The sequence below is a fragment of the Hemitrygon akajei genome, unplaced genomic scaffold, assembly GCF_048418815.1.
Source record: "Hemitrygon akajei unplaced genomic scaffold, sHemAka1.3 Scf000048, whole genome shotgun sequence".
Classification (NCBI taxonomy): domain Eukaryota; kingdom Metazoa; phylum Chordata; class Chondrichthyes; order Myliobatiformes; family Dasyatidae; genus Hemitrygon; species Hemitrygon akajei.
In genome coordinates this window covers 3,514,122-3,534,225 of record NW_027331934.1, presented here as the reverse complement: position 1 = coordinate 3,534,225, position 20,104 = coordinate 3,514,122, and the positions used below count along the sequence as shown (strand labels likewise).

General features: G+C 44.7%; 2 protein-coding genes across 2 annotated transcripts in view; both read right to left on the bottom strand.

Moving 5' to 3' along the window:
- Positions 1–20,104, bottom strand: part of LOC140720891 (NACHT, LRR and PYD domains-containing protein 3-like) — a 1,078,849-nt gene that overhangs the window by 914,825 nt on the left and 143,920 nt on the right. The gene's annotated exons all lie outside the window — the stretch shown is intronic.
- On the bottom strand, positions 5,984–13,197 carry LOC140720962 (uncharacterized). The gene is made up of 2 exons (XM_073035833.1): positions 13,168–13,197; positions 5,984–8,230 (listed from the first exon to the last, which is right to left on the bottom strand). Exon 2 carries the CDS (start codon positions 7,820–7,822, stop codon positions 6,686–6,688), a length of 1,137 nt encoding a protein of 378 aa, XP_072891934.1. The 5' UTR covers positions 7,823–8,230; positions 13,168–13,197; the 3' UTR covers positions 5,984–6,685.

Here is a 20,104-nt window from a genome sequence, read left to right as displayed (position 1 = left end):
TGTTTGGGCTTGAATTATGTTTCGGACCGGGATGGGAATCGAGCCCGTGACTCTGTGACTTGGGGGTGGAGGAAAAGGGATCGGTGCAGATATGGTGTGGAAAAGTAGACATGTATCTGGTATAAATGTGGAATAATGTGGGGAATGTGGCGGATGGGTCGGGCAGTGTGTGTGGGGAGAGGAGCAAAGTCACCGGTTCAGGTGGGAGTCCCTCCACCCGTCACCTGATGCCGTTTCCTGTTCACGTTTTTCTGCAGATCTGCAGCATTTGCGGGTCACTGCTCTACGTGTACGTGTAGCTTCACCTTTGTCCCCTTCAGACAAGGCAGTGAGATCCGGATCAGTCACGTCCTCTCGTTGTGGGTGGACAATGTTTTTTTTTCCTGCAATATTTTCTGCATGTTTCATTCACTGTTTCGACGTGCTGAAGTGCAGCCGATGTTTCTGGGTGGCTGACCCATTTATGTGAGAATTTAGCCTTTTGTATTTATCTGAGCTTCTCATAAATGTGTAAAGTTTAATTCAGCTTCACTTCAGAATTTCCAAAGCAACAACCCAGTCAGTCAAATAGATCCACACAATTAAAATACTTTATTACATTTACACAATTAAAATAGTTTATTACATTTTTATTTTTTCTATTTTTGTACTATATATATACACTTATTTTAATTCACAATTGTTAAAATCTTTTGTTAAGAATTAGGTTCTACTGCTACCGCAGAGACAACGTATTTCATGGCATATGCCGGTGCTATTAAACCTGATTCTGATACTGATATGGGAGACACAACACCGGTCACGTGATCCCAGTTACCGCCGATCGTAATGAGAGATTGAAGCATTTTCCATATATTTGCTTTCCACAGAAATGACAACAGTTCAGTTTCCTTCTGTGGTTCCAGAGCAGAAGCTCAGTCTGTCTAATATTTCCACACAATTAAAATGGGGAATTTGTTTATTCTTATCACGTACTGAGCTACAGTGAGAATCTTGCCTGATGTACCATCCACAGAGATCGATACATTACAACAGTACATTGAGCTGATATACAAGAAAACAATAACTGTAACAAAGCATTAGGCTGCAGAGAAAGTGCAGTGCAGATAGACATATAGTGCAGGGTCATGTCGATATACATTGTGAGTTTGAGTCCATTTTATCATTCATTTGGCTTATAACTGCAGACAGGAACCCGTCCTTCACCCTGGTGTTACGCACTTTAAGGCTTTTGTATCTCTCCGCCAACGTGGGAGCGGGATTGCAGCAAGAATGTCCAGGTTGTGAGGTTCTTTGTGTACATGGCGTGTTTTTCCGAGGGAGTGGAAGCCCATGGAGTGGAGGCTTGTTTCTCTTATGTTCTCTGCTTTCCAAAGTTCTCTGCAGTTCCTTGCAGTCATGGGCAGAGCAGTAGCCATACAAAGGCATGAAGTATCCACAAGGAGCTCAGAGACCTCGGCCTTCACCCTGTCTTGTGTAGCTGAATCCTGGACTTCCTGTCAGATCGCCGGCAGGTGGTAAGAGTGGGCTCCATCTCCTCTGTCTCTCTGACCCTCAGCACACATAACCCACAGGGTTGTCTCTTTGGCCCTCTCCTTTACTTTCTGTGCACCCATGACTTGTGTTGCCACCCACAGCTCCAATCTGCTGAATAAATTTGCTGACAGCACTACATTGATTGGCCTAATCTCACATAATAACTTAAAATCGATCAAATGCCTCCTGACAAGGCTCGATCCAAACAAACTTTTCACCCTTCTTCAGGTTAGTCAGAGGAAGAGCGATAGCAGCAAAGTTCTTACAGAACTTACGGTAATATACATCCATTCCCAGAAACCTTCTAAGAGCCTTCTTAGCAGTCAGAATAGGAATTTAAGAAATTGCCTGGACTTTTGCCTGAACAGGAGCCAAATTGCATTGACCTACAACATAGCCAAGACAGGTCAGAATGGCATGGCCAAATTCACTCTTAGCTAAGTTAACTGTAAGGCTGGCCTGGTAAAACCTGTCAAACAGCTTTTCTACTGCAGAGATATGCTCTTCCCAAGTGTCACTCCCTGTGACTAAGTCATCAATATAGGCATCTGTGTGTTCCAACCCTCGAATTACAGAATCATTCATTCTCCAGAATGTTCCTGGACCAGTTTTCATTCCCAAACAGCAAGACATTGTATTCATACAACCCAGATGGTATCACAAATGCAGAATTATTTCTACCTCTGTCTGTCAATGGAACACACCAATACCCTGTAAACAGATCAATCTTTGTAAGAAATTCAGATTTTCCAACCTTATCGATGCAATCATCTATCCCAGGGATAGAATAGGCATCTGTTTTTGTTGCTGCATTTACCTTCCTATAATCAGTGCAAAATCTAACACTACCATCAGGTTTGCGCACAATAATGCAGGGTGAGCTCCAATCTGATGCTGAAAGGCTAACAATACCATTTTCCAGCATATTTTCAATTTCTTGCTCATCCTAATTACACTTTTCTACGTTCATGCGATATGGGTGTTGTTTTATCGGTTTAACCAATATCTACATCATGTATTGCGACCGTGGTTTGCTTGGGAACATCAGGAAATAAATCTTTAAACTTCAGAATTAATTCCTTCAGCTGTTGTTGTTGCTTTGGCTGCAGGTGAGCCAACCAGTTATCAATGTTTTCTGGAACAACGGAGTTCATTAGTCTAACTGGGACCACGTTTGGCTTGTGAAAAGTCTCTGACGAGTCAATTGTTTCATTCTCAGGGTTGCCAGATTCATATGTTTTAACAACAACACTCACAGATGGTGCCTGCTTGTCAAAATAAGGCTTTATCATATTTATCTGTACCAACTGTGTTAGATTACATCGGTCGGGTGTTTTGATAACATAATTCACATTATTAATTTGAGAGACTATTTCACAGGGTCCATTGAGTTTTGCCTGAAGTGGATTTGTTGGCATTGGAGATAAGGTAATCACCTTATCCCCCACCTGGTATTATCTTTCGCAAGCCCACTTATCAAACCAACACTTCATTTTGTTTTGAGAAATCTTTAAGTTTTGTCTCGCTAGAATACAGGCCTGGGGTAGTTCATTGTTGAACTTCAAAACTTAGTCGAACAAGTTAACATGCACATCCCCATCAATTCACTGTTCCTTTAACAAGGTCAAAGGTCCCCTCACTCTATGACCAAATACAAATTCAAATGGACTAAAGCCCAGTGATTCCTTTACCAACTCTCTTGCTGCGAACAAAAGCAAATATATTCCTTCATCTCAGTGTTTTCCATTTTCAACACAGTATGTCTTTTTTTGGCGTGTGCGTGCATGCGTCCGATGATGTATTTTTCAAGCCTTTCCAAGGCACGGAGTGAGAGAGAGAGAGAGAGACAGTGTGGAACACATTATGTCTTTATCATTGTTTTGAGGGTAGAATGAAATCTTTCTAGAACCCATCGTAATTCTGGATCTTACGCAGACGATGTAATTTGCTTAGCTCCCAGATAATAATCTAGATGTAAAATTGATTCCTTGATCAGACTGGATTTCTATAGGCAAATCAAATAATGTAAAAAAAAACTTGGTAAGAGCCTTCGCCACAGTTTTAGCTTTAATATTTCTGAGAGGTATTGCCTCTGGGAATCTGAATGCAGTACACATAATAGTTAGCAGACACTGATGGCCAGCTTTAGTCTTTGGCAATGGGCCAACACAATCCACTATAAATTTTGAAAAGGGTTCACCAAATGCAGTTATATATAGATTGCAGTGGAGACCTGATTAGGTTTACCGACAACTTGACCAATGTGACAGGTTCTGCAAAAGGTCACAACATCTTTCCTCAGATTAGGACAGTAGAATTATTACATAATCCTTACAGTTTTATTCACTCCAAAATGGCCACCTGAGGGCAGACTGTGGGCCAAAGTTAAAATTTGAGTCCTATAAACTTTAGGAACTACACCTTGGTGAACAATTGCCCATTCCTCATTCGCTGGTATAGCAGGTGGCCTCCACTTCCTCATTATCACTCCATACTTGTGATAATACCCGACTGGCACTTTCTTAATCTCATCATCTGAGAAAGCTGTTTCTTTTAAAGCTTCAAACTCAGGGTCTTGGTTCTGTTCTGCAATAAACTCGTCTGCGTCGGCAGACATTTTAGCCTTACTTAGAGTTCCTGCGCAGGAAGGATAAATGTTAAAATCCATCTGTGGGTCGTCAGTGGTTGGGTTAGTTGTCAACTGCACTGCAGGAACAACTTTACCATCTGCCAGGTGATTCCCTAACAGCAAAGTAACATCTTCCTTTGGCAAACTGGAGCATACTCCAATCTTAACAGATCCCGAAACCAACCCTGACAATAAAGTTACGTTGTGCAATGGCACAGAAACCATGTCGCCCCAAATGAATTTAATAAGATTTACCTCACCAGTCTTAGTCTCTTCGCCAAACTTTAGAATGCTGTGTGATATAAGTGACTGAGAAGCCCCAGTAACTCGAAGAATTTTCACTGGTACTGGGGTTGACCCTTCCTTTACTAATACAAACCCACCTGACATAAAATAATCGAATCCCTTCTTAACTCGGTCAGACCTCTCAGACCTTAACTAAGCCTCAAACAGAATGTTCAGAACCCTGTGGGTTTATAGGTGCTTCAACATACTGAACACAGACATCTGGGACCGCCTCCTTTTCCTTTTTCTTCCCCAGAAGGCAACAATTAGCCATCATATAACCAGCTTTCTTACAATAGTAACAAGCAAGACCAGAATATTTATCTTTCAACTGCTTCCCTTCATCCTTACTCTTGTCACTAGTCCCAGCTTTAATTTCTGATTTACCCTGGTTATCCTTGCTACTCTTTTGGAAGCTCTTATTCGGGATAAACTTAACCTTATGAGTTAAAACAAACTCATCTGCTAATCCAACAGATTCCTGCAAAGTGGCAGCATCCTTTTTATCTAAATAAGTCTTTATGTCATCAGGGACGCACCGTTTGAATTCTTCACTTAAAAGCAACACTTTCAAGCTGTTAAAATCATCATTTATATTTTTATATGTTCACCAGCGGTTAAAACACACAAACTTCTCATAAGCAAGTTCCATATGTCTGGTTCACAGATTTCCTCAAATTTCTAAACTTTTGCCTGTATGATTCTGGGACCAACTCATAAGCTATGAGCACAGCCTGTTTCAATATGTCATAATCAGCTGCTTCATCAACTGTCAAAGCAGAATAGGCTTGATGAGCCTTCCCCTTAATTACACTTTGGAAGAGAATAGCCACTTTAAACTTTGAGCAACCTTCTCAAAATGCTGAAAGTATTTATCAACCTCTGCCTCGTTAAATGGAGGTACCAATTTAACTTCCCGACTGGCCTCAAACATCACTAGAGTCTAACGCTAGACCCCTTTGCTGCAATCTCTCTATCGTTTCAGCTCGACCAGCCTCTGTCTTTCTGCTTCCTCCCTCTGTTTTTCTGCCTCTCTAGCCTCAAACTGCCTCTGCCTTTCCGCAGCCTCCATCTTTAATTTTTCTCACTTGTACTGGAGGTCAAGCTCACTAGGTTTACTTTCAGGAAACAGCTCCAATTCCTCCACTTTAAACACACCCTCAGATACATAATGTTCAGCTATTATCCTCTGCATCTGTGCCCTCCTCATTGTCGATTTCACCTTAGCAAGGTTTAACCTTCTGGCAAGATTCAACAACTCAAACCTTCTGGCGTCCTCTAATGCCTCAGAGGCTAGCGCTTCCCGACATCTATCAACATCCATTGCTGTTGATTTTTCACACACAAATAAATCAAAAGGGACTTCCCCAAAGAAATTGATAATTAATGTCTCCGCCCCCAAAACTGTTACTATCCCGGACGCAGGCCCAATTTTGTTATGAATCGTAACGCTTTAGAAATGAACCAGTAGCAACAGACTACACCTGGAGCCTGTTTTTGATGTTAAACCTATCTTTATTAGAATCTACTTATAATATAGTAACAAGCAAGATAAACAAAAGTTAACATTGTTATGTGTATATATGTGAGTGAATATCACTCCAAAACTATTGAGTTTGGGGGAAACAACGCTTGGAGTCTTGAGAAGGCAAAGCATGAAAGTTCAGTTCAAACATGGAATAGGTGATGAAAGAGATATTTCTAATCCAGCGTAAATGTTGAGAGAAGGCAATTATGTCAAATTCCACAGGTTCCATGGTGGTAAAACGAGAGAACAGTTGCTGTAGATTTTATTTGTCGTCGTTCCAAACCCATATACGATTTATCACCGAAAGTGACTTGTCACAAGGGGTATCGTCTTCAAGTGAATTACCACACCACACGCAGGCAAGGGTTAACACATCAGTGGTCTTCACAGGATACCCCAAATCTGATCCACTCCTATAGCTCAAACAAGGTGACAACCACACATTCGATGTACGATGAATCGATAATTAACCCACCCTTGTGGGCATAGGAAAGTTCCAAACAGTGACCCTTGGCCACTAGTTCCCTGGTTTTGATCCTTCCATTTTGCCTCCTTCGTCTCCATCTGTCTCTGAGTGTCTGTGTCCTTGGTTAAAAAGAAACAAGCTGTGAGCAATGTAAACAAGCTGCAAGTCAGACTGATTCACTTTCTTCATCTCTCTCGCTCTCTCTTAAAATGACAGTCCACAGCAAACGAAACCCAGGGATTCATAACAATGGCCACTCCCCAATGTGAACTGACTGGTGTGCCAGTAGTTGAGACGACTGAGGGAATCCCTTCCCACAGCCTGAGCAAGTGAACAGCTTCTCCCCAGTGTGAACTCGCTGATGTCTCTGTAGGTTGGATGATCCAGCGAATCTCTTCCCACATTTTGAGCAAGCGAACGGCCTTTCCCCTGTGTGAACTCGCTGGTGTTTCAGTACTTGGAATGACAGAGTGAATCGTTTCCCACAGACTGAGCAAGTGAACGGCTTCTCCCCAGTGTGAATTCGCTGGTGTGCCTGTAGGGTGGAAGATTGAGTGAATCGCTTCCCACATTCTGAGCAGGTGAATGGCCTCTCCCCAGTGTGAACTCGCTGATGTCTCTGCAGGTGGGATGACTGAGTGAATCCCTTCCCACATTCTGAGCAGGTGAACGGCTTCTCCCCAGTGTGAACTCGCTGATGTACCAGTAGGCAGGATGAATCCGTGAATCCCTTCCCACATTCTGAGCAGGTGAACGACTTCTCCCCAGTGTGAACTCGCTGATGTTTCTGCCGGGTGGATGAATCAGTGAATCCCTTCCCACAGACTGAGCAGGTGAACGGCTTCTCCCCAGTGTGAACTCGCTGATGTCTCTGCAGGTGGGATGACTGAGTGAATCCCATCCCACATTCTGAGCAGGTGAACGGCCTCTCCCCTGTGTGAACTCGCTGATGACTCAGTAGGCTGGATGACTGAGTAAATCCCTTCCCACATTCTGAGCAGGTGAATGGCCTCTCTCCAGTGTGAACTGGCTGATGATTCTGTAGGTTCCATAAGTGAGTGAAGCTCTTCCCACAGACTGAGCAGGTGAACGGCTTCTCTCCAGTGTGAACTCGTTGGTGTCTCTGCAGGTGGGATGACTGAGTGAATCCCTTCCCGCATTCTGAGCAGGTGAATGGCTTCTCCCCAGTGTGAACTCGCTGATGATTCTGTAGGTTGGATAACTCAGTGAATCTCTTCCCACATTCTGAGCAGTTGAACGGCTTCTCCCCAGTGTGAACTCGCTGATGACTCAGCAGGTGGGATGATTTAATGAATCTCTTCCCACAGACTGAGCAAGTGAATGGCCGCTCCCTGGTGTGAACTCGCTGGTGAGCCATTAGGTCAGATGACTGAGTGAATCTTTTCCCAGAAATTCAGCAGATGACCAGCCTCTGCCTGGTGTGAAGTGACTGGTGTGTCCACAGGTGGGAAAACTGAGTGAATCGTTTCTCACACACAGAACAGGTGAATGGCCTTGCCCAGTGTGAACTTGCTGATGTACCTTCAGTTGAGATGACCGAGTGAATCTATTCCCACTGTCTGAGCAGTTGAACGGCCTTTCTCCTGTGTAAAATGATGGGCATGCCAGTTGGTCAGATGACCGAATGAATCCCTCCCCACAGTCTTGAGTAGGAAAGATGGTCGATTGAATCCCTCACTCCACTTCTTAAATATCTAGACAGAGACAGCAAAACTGGCGTGTCATGTTTGAGCTTCCTGGAGACGAATTCCTTCTCATTTTTAACCTGTAAAAAGATTTGCAAAATCCATCAATGGATTTAGGACAACATTTCAGTTGAAATTACTTGAGTTGCCAAGGTTTGATCTGGTATCACACTGTTATAGTGAGATTCAACCCAAGCTGGACAGAGATATCATCTCCTGACTGGGCAGAGTGCTGGTATCTGGAATGACCATCAATTCTCTGATGCTCTTCCTGTCTCTATAAGAATGCGGCATTTTGGCCTTCTCCAATTTGAACCCTCGCTCAGTTTGACTCTCTCCATTGGTATTATTCCCCCCTCCTGCTGAACTGCATGGGTGCCTGGCCCCACAGTAACTGAAACAGTCTCACACAAATAGTCTTTCTTGACATGCATCTGGGATTTTCTTTTATGTATTATTAACTTAAAGTGCCACAGTTTTAACACCATATAAAAAATTCCTGCTGAGATGAATGGTTGGTCCACACGTCTGTTAAAAGGATTTAGAGTGAATTTTTGTATTATTTCAGGTTCTTGTCAGAGTCATAGAAAATTACAGCACAGAAACAGGCCCTTTGGGCCATCTAGTTTATGCAAAACTATTTAAGTTGCCCACTCCCAAACCCTTACCATCCAGGTACCTACACGAACCTCTTAAATGTTGAAATTGTGCTTGCATGCACCACTTGTGCTGGCTGCTCATTCCACATCCGGATGACCGTCTGTGTGAAGAAGTTTCCCCTCATGTTCCCCTTAACGTTTCAACTTTCACCCTTAACCCATGGCCTCTGGTTGTAGTCCCACCCCCATCTCAGTGGAGAAAGCCAGCTTGCATTTACACTATTTATGCCCCTCTATCACAATCAAATCTCCCCTCAATCTTCTACATTCCAGGGAATAAAGTCCTGATTTGTTCAATCTTTCCTTATAACCCAAGTCCTCCAGACATGGCAACATCCTTGTGAATTTTCTCTGAAATCTCTGAACTTCTTTTACATCTTTCCTGTAGGTAGGTGACCAAAACTGCACACAATACTCCAAATTAGGCCTCACCATTGTCTTCTACAAGTCAACATAACATCCATCTATTGTCAGTATATGGTTCATGAAGGCCAATGAACTAAAATCTTTCCTTCCATCTCTATCTAACTGTGATACCACTTTCAGTGAATTAAGGACTTGTATTCCCAGGTCCCTTTCTTCTACAACACTCCTCCGTGCCCGACCAGTCACTGTGAAAGACCTCCCTTGGTAGCTCATACCAAAGTGCAACAACTCACACTGGTCTGCATTAAATTCCATTTTCCATTTCTAAAACCATTTTTCCACCTGGTCCAGATCGCACTGCAAGCCATGATAGTCTTATTGCTGTCCGCTAAACCCCCAGTCTTGTTGTCATCCACAAATTTGCTGATCCAGTTAACCACACTATCATCCAGATTACTGATATAGATGACAAACAACAACAGATCCAGCACTGATCCCTGCGGCACATCACTAGACACAGGCCTCCAGTCAGAGAGGCAATCATCTGTAAATACTCTGGCTTCTCCCAAAGACAGTGTCTCATTCAATTTACTGTCTCATCTTGAATGCTGAGTGACTGAACCTTCTTGACCAACCTCCCATATGAGACTTTGTCAAGTGCCTTGCTAAAGTCCATGTAGACAACATCCTCTGCCTTGCCTTCATCCACTTTCCTGATAACTTCCTCGAGAGACGCTCTAAGGTTGGCTAGACCCATGCTGTCTATCCTTTATCAGTCCACACCTATCCAAATACTTACAGTATATACTTGGTTCCTGCACACACATTCCAATAACTTTCCCAGTACTGATGTCAAGCTCACCAATGTATAATTTCCTAGTTTATTTTTACAGCCTTTCTTGAACAGCAGAACAACATTGTCTGTCCTCCAATCCTCCAGTACCTCACCTGTCACTAAGGATGATTTAAATATCTGTGCTAAGGCCCCAATAATTTCTGCACTTGTCTTCCGCAGGGTCCTAGTGAACAACTTGTCAGGCCCTGGGGCTTGATCCACACTAATTTGCCTCAAGACAGCAAATCCCTCCACCTCTGTAATCTGTACAGGGTCCATGATGTTGATGCGGCTTTGCCTCACTTCTATAGACTCTGTGTTCATCTCTTGAGTAAATACGGATGCAAAAAAAAATCTCCCCGTCTATGTTATCCCTTCTTATGGATTACCATTCTGATCTTCCAGAGAATTAATTTTTTCCCATGCAATCGTTTTGCTCTTAACATATCTGCAGAATCCCTGACGATTCTCCTTCACCTTGTCTGCTGGGGCAACCTCATGCCTTCTTTTATTTCTTTCATCAGTGTTCACTTGAATTTCCTGTATTTCATAAGTACCCCATTTATTCCTCTCTGCCTGTACCTGGTATGCACCTCCTTTTTATTGATCTGGGAGAGGAAAGCCAAAGGGGTGATGCTTTGAGGTGCATGCTGGGAGGTGGGGGTAAGGAGGGTTAAACTAAAGTAGTAGGGGGAATGGGAGCCTGAATAACAGAACAGATATTAGAGAGGTTGTGGAGACAGATGTTCAGGCCTCAGACAAAGTCAGGAAAGAAAAAAGTTGAGCATGGTGCAGTGAATATGCTGAGCCCTGTATATTTCAATACAAGGAGCAGCGTAGGAAAGGTGGATGTGTTCAGGGTATGGATCAACACCTGGAATTATGATACTAGGATCTGGTAACTGTGGATTGGGACAGGCTGCTTTATGGCAAAGGTGTGCTTGGTAAATGGGAGGCCTTCAAACCAAAATTTTGAAAGTACAAAGTGCTTGTCAGAATAAAAGGTAAAGATAGAAACTGTAGGGAACCTTGGATTTCAAGAGATATTGAGACCCTGGTAAAGCACAAAATGGAATTGCATAACAGGGATAGGCATAAGAAATGCAAGAGAACACATAAGAAATAAATCAGGATGGCTAAAAGAAGGCATGAGGTTGCTGTCACAGAAAAGGTGAAGGATAATCCTCAGGGATTCTAGTGATAGATTAAGAGCAAAAGGATTGCAAGGCACAAAGTTGGTCCTCTGGAAGACCGGAATGGCAATCCACGTGTGGAAACAAAGCAGATGGGGGATATCTTAAATATTTTTCCATTCTCTGTTTACTCAGGATATGGACAAAGATTCTATGGGAGTGTGGAAAAGCGGCATTAAAATCATGGACCGGGTACAGTTTAAAGAAGAGAAGTTACTTCACTGTTCAAAATGGAACGTAGAAATCTACAGCATATTCCAGGCCATTCCGACTAAAATGTTGTGCCAATCATGTGACCTACTCTAGTAACTGCCCCAAATTTCCCCAGCACACACCCTCTATTTTTCTAAGCTACATGTACCTATCTAAGAGGCTGTTGAAAGACCCTGTTGTATCTGCCTCAACAACCACAGCCGGCAGCACATTCCACGCACCCACCACTCTCTGTGTAAAAGACTTACCCCTGACATCCCCTCGGTATCTATTTCCAAGCACCTTAAAACTATGCCCCCTCATGTTAACCATTTCAACCCTGGGAAAAAACTGCTGGCCATCCACACGCTCAATACCCCTCATCTTTTGACTCCTCTGCCAGGTAATTCCCCCCAACAGCTTCTAAAGTGGTCCACCTGTTGCTGTGGGGGATGGCCACTAGAGTACTCTGTGATGCCTATTTAACCTCATTTTCCTTCCTGACTCTCACCTAGTTTCCTGTGTCCTGCCCCTTGGGTGTAACTCACCTCTCTTCATGTCATATCTATCACCCCCTCCAACTGCTGGATGATTTGGAATTCACCCATTTCAAGTTGCAGCTCATTGAAGTGCAGGGTTACAAGCTGCAGCTGGATGCACATCTTGTAGGTGAGGGCATCAGGGACACTGGAGGTCTCCCCTCCTTCCCTCCAATACCTCTCTAATTTGTAATAATTTCCCCTCTAATTTGTAATAACTACTGTGCAGATAAATCTTGTACTGTGTATTTTTTACCCAGTGACAAGACGTGCACAGTGAATTTTATATAGAGAGGCATTCATTCTAACAGCTGGCAAATCACTGTCAATAGGAACTTTGATCTCCTCTGGGTTTGATCCAGTTCATCTGCACTCTCACACAAACTATGTAGCAGGCCTGGAACGGGTAACGGAGGATTTTCTCACCAAAGCTTTTGCACATTGTCCATATGTGGTTTGCTTGCTAAACTATCCTTTAAAAAGTCAGATTTCCAAATATCACGCCACTTCTTCCCACTTGCAAATTCTCCAGTAATTTTTGCATCACCAAAATGCAAACAGGCATCCCCAGTTTCTGTACTCTACATAAATATTCCCCCTGAACCGTCCCCCAATGACTGATGGTGGTGAACTCAGTGATGGTAATGCCAATGAATATGAAGACAAGGGCAGTAGTTTGTCTCACTGGAGTCTGGCATATTTGTGATGTGAAAGCTACTTGTTGCCCAGGGCAAAGGTGTTTGATATCATTACGTCCCCAGAAAGAATGGGACAAAACATGTTCTCACCGGTAGAAAAGTCCAGAGCAAGAGGAGGTAGAACAAGCAACACACACAAAATGCTGGAGGATCTCAGCAGGCCAGGCAGCATCTATGGAAAAGAGTACTAATGCTGAGTTCCTCCGGCATTTTGTGTGTTGCTTGGATTTCCAGCAGCTGCAGATTTTCTCTTGCTACGGTTGGAGGCAGAACAAAGGTGATTTCCTCAACAGCTGATAGAAAGATTGTGTTCTCTTTTTCCGAATTCCTAATCCTTGCATTCAGATTGCTAGAGCTCAGCTCTGTCTGTGAGATCTATCTGCTCCCATTCCGATCAGCCGGAAGCTCTCCGGGGCCCGTATACGGATCGTGGGGCTCAGAGAGAAGAAAAAGACCTGCCTGTGCCGAGTTTGCGGGCCACAGTCTCCGGTTCTCACAGCAATTGTCACTCAATTAGAGTCGAAAAAGCCCTTACCTTTCCGCTCCTCCCGACATTTTGTATACTGCGCGCATGCGTAATTATCGGAGACGGCAGCAATCCTGACGCCTGCGCATTTGATCGGTGCTTCAAACGACAGCGAAATTTTAACCGCGGCGCTTTATGGGTAATCATGGTGCCATTAAAGATTTCTGCAAGCATCGGTTCCATGTCCATATCTCAGGTCTTTTTTGTGTGTAGAAAACTCAACAGCTTTCTTAACGCAGAAAGCGGCTCCCATAAACGATACACTCATTATCAACATGCATTTCGTGTATCTAATGCCAAAGTACAATCCTCTTACAAATGCAGATGTGAAACAAAAGCGATTCTGCAGTTGCTGGAAATATACACACACACACACACACACAATACTGGAGGAACTCTGCAGTTCAGGCAGCAACTAAGTAGAGGAGTACACAGTCTAGACATGCTGAAGGAGCTCGGCTTAAATGCTGCCCATTTATTCCTCTCCACATTTGCTGCCTGATCTGCTGATTACCTGCAATGTTTTGTAGAAATTAACCATTTTGTTTTTCAATTAACCAGTTTCCAAATGTTTCTCATCTTTCATTCATAGCCACATCCTGCTGGTCTTGTTCCTCTTCCTCCTCCTGCTCGTAACCTCCAGACCCCATCTCTTTCCAGAGCCCCAAAGCCCTGATTGGTGCTGGTAACTCTTTGGTTTCTGACTCTGCTCCACTGAAGATTCACTCACTAGTCTGCTGTCAGGCTTAAGAGGTGCATTGCAGCAACCCAGCTGTCTGAGGCACAGTCCTTTGAAATTGGTGAAAATGACACAAAATTTGAAAAGAACAGGGAAAAAGGAGTTTAACCACCTTAGTCCAGAGCCATGGGGAAGGTCAAATACTCAGCGAGCCCATCGTGTTAATTAGCCTGGGAGAAATCATGCAGGAAAATCATGCAGGTGTATAAGATGATGAGAGGCATTGGTCGTGTGGATAGCCAGAGGCTTTTTCCCCCCAGGGCTGAGATGGCTAACACGTGGGGGGCATAGTTAAGGTGCTTGGAAGTAGTTCAATGGAGGTGTCAGAGATATATTTTTTTATACAGATGGTGGTGGGTGTGTGGACTGCACTGCCAGCGACGGTGGTATAGGCGGGTACAATTGAGTCTTTCAAGAGAACCTTAGATAGGTACACGGAGCTTAGGAAAATAGAGGGTTCTGTCGTAGGGTAATTCTAGGCATTTTCTAGAGTTGGTTACATGGTCGGAACAACATTGTGGGCCGAAGGGCCTGTAATTTGCTGCAGATTTCTCTGATTCTAAGAAATTCAAGTGAAATCTCTTCTCCCACGGAGTGGTGACAAGTTGCAACAGGGAGAGTGAGAGATAAATTTTAAAATACTGATATGGAACAGAAACCTGGGCAGAGAGCAGATAGACCGAGTGGCCTTTCTGGTGTACATTGTGAGTTGGCAGTGACAGTAAGTACCTGCGACATGGGATTTGATACAGAATTGATTTATCTTTCACAGATCCACAATATTAAACGCCAGTGGGGCGCTGTCTTCTCCCGCATCTCCAACTCCACATTCAAGGATCGATGGCATTCAAACGCTGGTAAAGGCAACACGTACAACACACTGGAGGAACTCAGCAGGTCGGGAGGCATCCATGAGAACGTTGTGTAGAGGGGGTTTCTTATTAGTATACGAGGGTTTCTTCTTTGTGAGGGTTTATTTTTCTTTTTTGTTACTGCGTATGATAATCAAATGGCTTCTTAGTTTTGTTAAAAGTAGGAATGCTTCTTTGTTGCAAGAGAGTGCTGGAAGCTTATTTGAGTTAAATTTACTGATAACGGGAATTGTATTCATTTGTTAACCAATTTTTATTAATGTTATTCTCTCTTCTGAGTCTGTAAGCTATTGTTGGCGGGCTTTTGGGGAGATCGCCGCGAGGGGGGGGAGGGAGAGAGGGGGTGGGGGAGGGGGAGAGGGAGAGGGAGAGGGAGAGGGAGAGGGAGAGGGAGAGGGAGAGGGAGAGGGAGAGAGAAAGAAAGCGATGCTGTAAACTGGGCGCGGAACGGACCCCGAGTGGGGCTCCGAGGCCAGGATGTTCGGCGAGGAGAGAAGACGAAGATAGATGTGCTTGGTTGATCACTTCGGGTGGTCCTGAGCTACGAGTCGAGGAGCTCGGAGGGGATCAAATGGTCGCCAGAAGACTTTGTTAATTAAGCTCCAACGGTTGTACACGAAGTGGTTTGGACTTTGTTAAGTCTTGGCGCCTTTTCTTTATTTTCTTGTCCTTTATATATATTGTATCATTATTAATCACATAGTTCTAGTAATATCTATAAAGTGTTATCATTTAATCGCATATGGTGTACTGTCTATTATTATTTATTAAACCCAGAGTTTCGAGCTGCTTGGGAGGACTTGTGTAATAGCCACGGGCCGGTACCGAATTCAAACGAGAGCCTGTGGTGGTACGGCCTGGGGCAAGTATTTGAGGGTGAGACCCTCTTAGTGGACGCTCCGAAATACCAGGAGGGAGGGGAGTTGACCGCTGAAGACACCTCGGTGAGAGAGAAAGTTTGCGGCGACTGGGCCCTGAAGCCGTAGGAGACGTAGGCAGCGTGTGTGTGAAGTACAGTGCGCTGAAGAGGTGCACTGTCAGTGACCAGAATACGGCCCCAAGGGCCGAAGAGACGATGGCCTGTCTGAGTGGTGCGAAGTGGTTTAAGGTGCTGGATCTGAGGAGTGGATGTTGCCAGATTCCGATGAGTGAGGCCGACAAGGAGAAGACGGCCGTTATAGGTCCCCTAGGATTCTTCCGGTACGAAAAGATGCCAGTGGGCATATCCGGAGCCCTTGCAACCTTCCCGCGGGGCATGTGGAAAACCATGGGGGATGTGGAGGTGCTCGGGATTTTGGCGTATGTGGATGTTCTCCTGGCATTTGGATTTGCCTCGGCAGAATCTGAAGCGAGACTGTTGCAGGAGCGACTGAGAACTAAAGAGCTAAAGCTTTCTCTGGTCACGTGTCAGGTCTGGCGAAGGTCGCAGCCCGTGAGTGACTGTCTCTACGGAATCAAGTTTGATGTGGAGATGGAGAGACCAAATTCTCATTAGAAACCGGAGAAAGAGATCCGGAATCAGTTGGAAGACCAAGAAAGTTATCTGATTAAGAGTAACAGCAAACCGAGAGCCCGGAGAGGGGAGTTTGAGGAGGTGAAGCAATTGCGGACAGATCTTGGAAGAGGGAAGCGGAAGTTTGAAGGGAACCTGAAGATGACCATCGACAGTCCAAATGAAGTGGAAACCCTGAAGGTTGACCTTGAAGAAGTCATCAGGAAGGAAAAGCTGGAGATAAGTGCAGTGAATACAGAATTGTTGAGACTGTGGCGGGAGTTGGAGGAGCCAGAGATGAAGCTGATGTCTCGATTGCGGGAGGCTGAAGAGACTGGGGGAGCAGTGCAGGCCACGTGCTTCCGTTTGGAGAAGATCAAACAGCAGCTACCGATCGCAGAACTGAGGAAGAATACGGATTCGAAGGATGATGCGCTGCATGTGTGGTACATGCTGCCTTTTGCTAACTTCCCCTCGATTGAGGAAGAGACCTTTAGCCTTTCTGCCACTGAGTCAGGTGCAGTGGGGAGGGTTGGCCGTGGACAGCAGGGGGATCAGAGTTGCAAGGGGGCATGAGTGAGAGATTGAGAGAGGAGTTGACAAGCGGAGCCGAGGAATCCCCGGTTGTGTCGGAGCCAGGATGGTTTCGGGGAGGAGGTACGGAGGTCTCGAAGGGTTGAGAAACTCCCAGAGAATTTGGCCTATGTAGCGCCTGAGGAACAGGGCGTGAGGTCTACTGTTTGGGAAGCAATGTCACTGTTTGTGCCTGGGTTAGGGTTTGGTTGGCAGGAAACGTGGGCGAGTTATTTAATAGTCATGAGGACATGACTTTTATTTGGTGGGGGGAGAGTGTAAAGGAGGTTTCTTCTTTTTCTTTTTAACTCCGTATGTTAATCAAAATGGCTTCTTTGTTTTGTTATGAAAGAATGCTGGAAGCTTACCTGGTTTAAAATTTACTGATAACGAGAATTGTATTCATTTGTTAACCAATTGACATTAATGTTACTCTCTCTTCTCGGTCTGTAAGCTAGTGTTGGCGGGCTTTTGGGGAGTCGGCGCGAGGGGGTGAGGGAGAGAGGACGCGATGCTGTAAGCTGGGTGACGGAACGGACCCCGAGCGGGGGTCCGAGGCCAGGTTGTCGGCGGGAAGAGGAGATGAAGGCGGACGGGTGCTGGAGCCACTGCTCGGTTGACCACTACGGGTGGTCCCAGGTGTGAAGACAGCAGGTCGGAGGAGAACAACGAGAGGTCGAAGGTTCGATGGTTGAGCTCCAACGCTGTGCACTAAACTGACTGAACTCTGATACGTTTCGGCGCCTTTATTTTATATTCTTTTCCTTTATATATACTGTATTGTTGGTAACGATTTAGTACCAGTAATATCTATAAAGTGTAATCCTTTAATCGCATATGGTGTACTGTCTGTTATATGGCCGAGTGGGGACATCACAGAATATTTACACAATCTGGTTGCCCAGTTTGACGGGGCAGAAGGCTGCTCCCCCTAGACAGAAGCGAGCCTGAGGTGTGGATGTACATCTGTACAGATATACAGATGTACAGAGATTCACTCCCCCTGAGAGAAGACATTTCCACTTACCCGCTTTCTTAAAGATGGACCATTTATTTGCTGATTATGTTGCTTTATTCGTGACTCTCCCACTTGCAGAAACAATTTAGAATTGTACACAGAGCAGTACCGTGCAGGAACAGATCGTACTGACCATGTTGCCAAATTACTCACGACCCATCTACCTGCACACGATCTATGTACCTCTTAAACAACAATAAGGCATTTGCTTCCATCACCCGCCCAGGTACTGAGCAATCACAGTGATAAAGCGTTATCCGGTACGTCTCCTTTGCACTCCCTACGCTCAGCTAATATTTAGCATTGACCTGGTCAAGAACCTATCATAGGCACTATTTGGGAAAGATCACAATTACAATTCTTCTAAATTCTGAGGTAGACAAACCCCAGCTATGTACGTTGCCTTGGGGACCAGGATCAGTGTTCAGGGCCTACACCTGATATACTGATCAGGCTCTGCATTGGAATTAGTGATTAGGTCCAGTATGTGGGTGAGAATTTGTCCACTTTCGCATTTAGTTTAGTACTCTGGACAGATATTTCTGAACAGGGTTGTGTTCAGACCCTGAATGAGCACGGTCTTGGGCGAACATACCAGACCTCCGGCTGGTGAACCTGTCTTGCACAACCTATAATGTCGGAACAGTATTTTAAAATCAGATTCAAAATCAGACACAGTGTCATTAGCATATGTAGAGAGATATGTTAGTTTGCAGAAACAATGCATTGCATTCCTTAATAATAAGAAAAATATAAATTATGTTGAACATATGGATGAAATTAAACAGGGTGGAAAAGAAAACGAAACCATATACCCTCTGCACTTTCTCGTCGAGCTTTCGCGGCACCCTCCTTTTTGTAAGCTACAATTTATTTGCTTAAGGCCAATATGTCGGTCACAGTGGTAACGTTGTCCACAGGGCCCCAGGTAATATGACTGGATTGTAGTAAGAGGAGTAACTCCATTCAACTTTCATTTCACTTTGTTGAGCCAGTGTGGCATGTCAATGTAACCATCAACAGCTTAACGCCTGCAGAAAACAACGATACAGTAAGAAACATGGAAACAGAGGAAACATACAGCACCGTACCTTCGGCCCACAAAGCTGTGCGGAACATGTCACTGCCTTAGAACTACATCGGCTTTACACATAGCCCTCTATTTTTCTAACCTACATCCAGGAGTCTCTTTAAAGTCCCTATCGTTTCCGCCTCCAACATTGCCACCGTCAGCTTATTCCACGCACTCAACAATCTCTGCGTAAAAAAATAAATATATATTACCCCTGACATCTCCTCTGTACCTACTTCGAAGCACCGTAAAACTGTACCCTCTCGCGCTACGCATTTCAGCCCTGGTCAAAAGCCTCTGACTGTCCACACGATCAATAACTCTCATTACCTTGTACACCTCTATCAGGTCATCTCTCATCTTCCATCAATCGAAGGAAAAAAGGCTGAGTTCACTCAACCTATTCTCCTAAGACATGCTCCCAAATCCAGGCAACATCTTTGTAAATCTCCTCTGCATCCTTTCTATGGTTTCCACGTCCTTCCTGTAGTGAGGCGACTAGGCAGCGTTACCTCTCGGCTCTGAAACTCAATGCTAAGATTAATGAAGGCCAATGCACCGTATGCCTTCTTAACCACAGAATCAACCTGCTGGGCAGCTTTGAGCGTCCTATGGACCCCGGACTCCTGGATCCCTCTGATCCTCCAGACTGCCAAGAGTCTTAACATGAATGCTATATTCTGCCTTCCTATTTGACCCACCAAGCTGAACCACCTCACACTTACACGAGAAAATCTGTAAATTCAAGCAATACACACACGATGCTGGTTGAACACAGCAGGCCAGGCACATCACACTTACTTGTGTTGAACTCCATCTGCCACTTCTCAGCCCAGTTTTCCATCATATCAATGTCCCATTGTAATCTCTGACAGCCCTCCACAACACACATCCACAACACCGCTGACCTTCGTGTCTCTGCAAATTTACTAACCCATCCCTCCATTTCATCATCCAGGTCATTTATAAAAATCACAAAGGGTAGGGGTCCCAGAGCAGATCGCTGAGGCACACCACTGGTCATCGACCCCCATGCAGAATATGACCGGTCTACAACCACATTTTGCCTTCTGCGGGCAAGCCAGTTCTGGATCAACTAAGCAATCTCCCTTTGGATCCCATGCCTCCTTACGTTCTCAATCAGCCTTGCATGGGGCACCTTGTCAAGTGCCTTGCTAAA